The 4,616-nt window shown below is 33.6% G+C and overlaps 1 protein-coding gene across 1 annotated transcript; it reads left to right on the top strand.

The window, feature by feature from the left end:
- The first annotated feature begins 1,610 nt into the window (after positions 1–1,610).
- On the top strand, positions 1,611–2,166 carry LOC132178183 (kirola-like). Its single transcript, XM_059590633.1, has 2 exons — positions 1,611–1,803; positions 1,897–2,166. Exons 1-2 carry the CDS (start codon positions 1,611–1,613, stop codon positions 2,154–2,156), a joined length of 453 nt encoding a protein of 150 aa, XP_059446616.1. The 3' UTR covers positions 2,157–2,166.
- The last annotated feature ends 2,450 nt before the right edge of the window (positions 2,167–4,616 follow it).

The raw sequence follows: 4,616 nt of genomic DNA, 5'->3' as shown, positions 1-4,616 counted from the left end.
CCCAGTGACATGGAATCAAGTACTGAAGCTCCTGCCTGCATCACTGTCCCTCTTGAGACACATCAAGAGCCCAAAGCTTCATCGTCTGAATGTCTCAAATAGCCATCTTATGTCAAGATACTCAAGGACTTGTGCACACAAGCACACAAATCTAGGAAACACTTTCCTAAGAAGATCCTTCGAAGTAAGAAATTCTACATAAGATGGTGAAATATCCTTCCAGAGGGATATGAAGTTTTGAAGAAAAATGGGTGGAAGGGATTGGTTGGACATCCGCATGATAGGGGGAAGCAATGTAAAGTTTTCTCCTCTAATTTATTTTTTGCACTTCACTCCACAAATTCTTTCTTTCCTTTTTCATTACATGATATTTTTATTTGTTTTTGTTTATAACAGCAATTAATGTTTTGATTTTTGTTTCGAAAAAAAAAAAAAAAAAAAATTTGCTGTTAGTTTTGATGACAGGTGTTTTGATATTTGAGTTTGGAGGATGCCATGCCCCTTTTTTACACCTTGATGTTTCCTTACTTCCGGTAATGTATTGTTATACTACACATTGAAGGCAATGTGTAATTCAAGTTTGGGGGTATGAAAATATACTTTGTCTGTTTATTTTTCTTCTTATTTGTTTATTTTAATTTTTCATTTTGTGTTAAAAAATTTGAAAAAAAAAAAAAAAAAAAATGTGCTATGTTATTGTCAAGTTTGAGTTAAGCTGTAACTGTGATTTGCATTTCATTAACTTGCTTAAAGGGTTGAATACATCATTATATCATTAGAAGTTTGAGTCCTTTGACTAATTTTTGGATAAAAGAGATTTCACTTGTTTTGAAATAAATTTTTATGAGCACATTAGCATGTTTTCTGTGGGGTATGATGTTTGAACTTAAGCTTGTTCTCTTTGAGATTTGTTAGATGACCTATTGATGAATAACCATTGACTTGCAAGATATATATATATATATCACTTTTATTTTTCTTTTTCTTTCGCTTCAATGTCGTTTTATATCATTTTTCCTTACGAAGTGGACCATTTATTTGTTCCGATAAGCGCAATAGAGAATGCGGTAGTAGTGGTGTGGACCATTTGAAGGATTGGATTCTCTAATCATGAATTGGAAGACTGTATCCCCTATCTAGATATGGGAATTCTATTTTGGCCTTCGAACTGAAATTCTGATATACTATGGTTATGTTTAGTATGCAGTATGACTATTTCATTAGAAAAAAAAAGAATAAATTTTATTAAGAATGGAAAAAGGTGAAATGAAATTTTCATTTTTATAGCACATAATCACACTCTCATGGGTATGAAAATGGCTATTCCAAGTGTTAGAATATATGTATACTTCAACACCGAGCCTATTTTATTTCACCTTATTTCATTCTTAATAAGAGGTTGTTCACTTTTCTTAATAAAATGGTCATTTCACGTACCCTACTGATTATATAGATGGTATCTAATTAAGGAAAAATCTAAAATTATCACGTCAATCCTCCTAATCATGTTTTGCAAAAGATTTTTCTTCTCTCTATAAATGGCTAAGGGCATGTTATTCTTTTTTCAAACGTCTCTCCTATTCTCTTGCTAGCTACTTGGTTTCTCAGCAATGGCTCAAGTTCCTAAGTTGGTGGACCAGAGAGATCGCAAATGCTCTGGTGAGAAGTTCTTCGAAATCTTCCGGAAAAAAGCAAACCTCTTGCCCACGATCTGCCCAAACTTGGTGAAAGATATACAACTAGTCGAGGGTAACTGGGAGTCGAAGGCCTCAATAAAGAAATGGACTATGGTTGTAGCTGCAGGTAAGGAACACTAATTGACACCTTCCCAACCTTGACTTGTACATATTATCACCCTAATTCTAAAATGAAGTCTATTGTTGAAAACTATGACAGGAAAGTCTGAGGTGAATGTGAAGGCCGAATCGGGAGAAGACACGAATAAGTCATACACTTACGTAATAGGTGGAGAGGTTACAAAAAAGTACAAGAGTCTTGTTGTCACTTTCCTGGTTACAACAAAGCATCAAGGCTGCTCGGTGACTCTGACTATCGCATATGAGCCAAATGTGGAAGGCCAGAAACCTACCGAGTACTTGAACTTCTATATCAGTGTGATGAATGATGTCGAGGAATACCTTCTGCGCAATCCTTAATACAAAGGGACATGTCCTTGTGTACTAGTAGGTTTGTTTCCTACTAGTAGTAGTGAAATAAAAACTGAGGAGCTTTATATGTTTCCTCTAATGGATAATAAGTAGCATGAGGACCGTGTATTAAATAAAAGTTCTCAACTCAAAAATAAACAAAGCGTGTGTCTTTTGTGTCATTTTGTATTTCCAATTACACGATCGACCGGGATCTGTACAAACGAGAATTCCATATTATTTCTATTCCCCCCTTCTCTTTGGTAACAGAGTATGTGAGATGGGTGGTATTCTTGCCTGAGAACCAACTCTTTGCCGGAGCGAGGCCCCAATGCAGGGGTACTGTTAGAATATATGATCAAATTTGATTGTATGTAAGTCTGATCATAATTGATTTAATTATTTGATTGTAATTACTGTTAAAGGATAACTCTCAATACATTACCGCTACTCTGTAGTATCCAATAAAATGAGATAGTTTTTAAAATCACAATTCGATCAAAATTCAATAATATTCAATCACAATGCCAATAATGATTTTAGAAGCCACATTATTCTTTGAATTACATAAGAATAACTTTTAACATTACTTGGTAACGTACAACCTATTTCGACTAACGACTACCTGGATGAAAAAAAGGTTATATGATCATATCACAACATTTAGCATCCACATTTTTTTTAATGCTCAAGAGTGTCATTTTATATCTATTCTCTTCATTAAAAAAAGTGAACCAATTGAAAGAAATAATAAAGCGGAATAATAAGATAGTGACAAAAAGATACATGTGGTTTGGTCTATGACCTACTTCCACAGAATAAAGCTCTAATGCTGCATTAAGCTCTTATTTCTCTTAGTGATATTTACAATATAACATGCTCCTATTTATAGGAGAATCATGTTAGATACAAAGACACTTCTACTATAGTTATGTTAGCTAGGTTATAGTCTTTAAATATAGATAGACTTCAACTGTAACTTTTGATAATTTCAAGTGTGACTCAGTGACATTTTTCAACTATAATTCAATAATAGTCTTCAACTGTGTCTATTATTTTTGAACTCGCTCCATGATATACTCTAACACCAATTACTGTGGGCCTTCTAAGTAATCTGATCAAATCGACACTATGGCCTTAGTATATATAATAGAATAATGGTCCAATGAAAATGTATTTTTTTAGTTAGCATTTTATTTATTTATTTTGGGTGGGGGTGATGGAGAGTGCCATATTGATGGACCATTCCAAGGATCTGATTCTTTAACCATGGGATATAACATCCACTAGCTATATGAATATATGGGTATTTTATTAATTTGTGCTTTTGAACTGGCTAGGATTTCAGTGTATTTTTCCGGCCCAATCCACACGAGGGTATTAAATTATTAGCTAAATAATTAAATCAATTAGTTTTTAAGAATTTAACCTTTTATAATAAATAAAAATTTAATATGATATGAAAGTAAAGTATACATAAAGTTTGAAATTGATCTACCTCATTCTCTTTATATTTCAATTAATTATACGGATACGTAAAAATTTAAGCCTAAATGTCAGGAACAATATCACTTCTTTCATTTTTTTTTTTTTTTTTGCTTGAATGTCATTTTATATCTTTTCTCTTTACGAAGTAGACCATTTATTCTTTCAGATGAGCGCAATATATATATAGAGAATGTTGTACGTAGTGGTGGTGTGGACCATTCGAAGGATCAGATTCGCAAATCATGATTGGAATACCATATACACATAGTATATTTTTAATTAGGATCGAACCATTTCTTCCGTTCTTAATAAAGGTTGTATTTTTCTTAATAAAATAGTCATTTCACATGCTAAACGCACCATGTTCATTATATAGACGGTATCTAATTAAGGGAAAACCTAAAATTATCACATCGAACTTCCTGATCATGTTTTGAAAAAGATTTTTCTTCTCTCTATAAATGGCTAAGGGCATGTTATTCTTTTTCAAACTTCTCTCCTATTCTCTTGCTAGCTTCTTGGTTTCTCAGCAATGGCTCAAATTTTAAACTTGGTGGACAAAAGAGATCTCAAATGCTCTGGTGAGAAGTTCTACGAAATCTTCCGGAAAAACGCAAACAAACTGCCTGAGATCTGCCCAACGTTGGTGACAAAAATTGAAGTACGCAAGGGGGGTGACTGGGAGTCGAAGGAATGGACTATGGTTGTTGTAGCAGGTAAGGAACACTAACTGACATTTTCCCAACCTTGACTTGTACATATTATTACCCTAATTCTAAAATGAAGTCTGTTGTTGAAAACTATGACAGGAAAGTCTGCGGTGAATGTGAAGGACAAATCAGGAGATGACGGGAAAAAGATCTTCACTTACGGTGTAAAATATGGAGAGATTAAAAAAAAACTACAAGAGTTTTAAGATCACTTTGGAGGTTACAACAAAGGATCAAGGCTGCTCGGTGACTCTGACTATCGACTATGAGA

Source organism: Corylus avellana, chromosome ca4, assembly GCF_901000735.1.
Source record: "Corylus avellana chromosome ca4, CavTom2PMs-1.0".
Taxonomy (NCBI): Eukaryota; Viridiplantae; Streptophyta; class Magnoliopsida; order Fagales; family Betulaceae; genus Corylus; species Corylus avellana.
This window is presented reverse-complemented; position numbering and strand designations above follow the sequence as displayed.

Bases quoted from the DNA above. Each gene is read 5' to 3' on its own strand.
- LOC132178183 (XM_059590633.1), top strand. From the start codon at position 1,611: ATGGCTCAAGTTCCTAAGTTGGTGGACCAGAGAGATCGCAAATGCTCT. The intron at 1,804-1,896 runs GTAAGGAACACT...AAACTATGACAG, and splicing joins GACTATGGTTGTAGCTGCAG to GAAAGTCTGAGGTGAATGTG.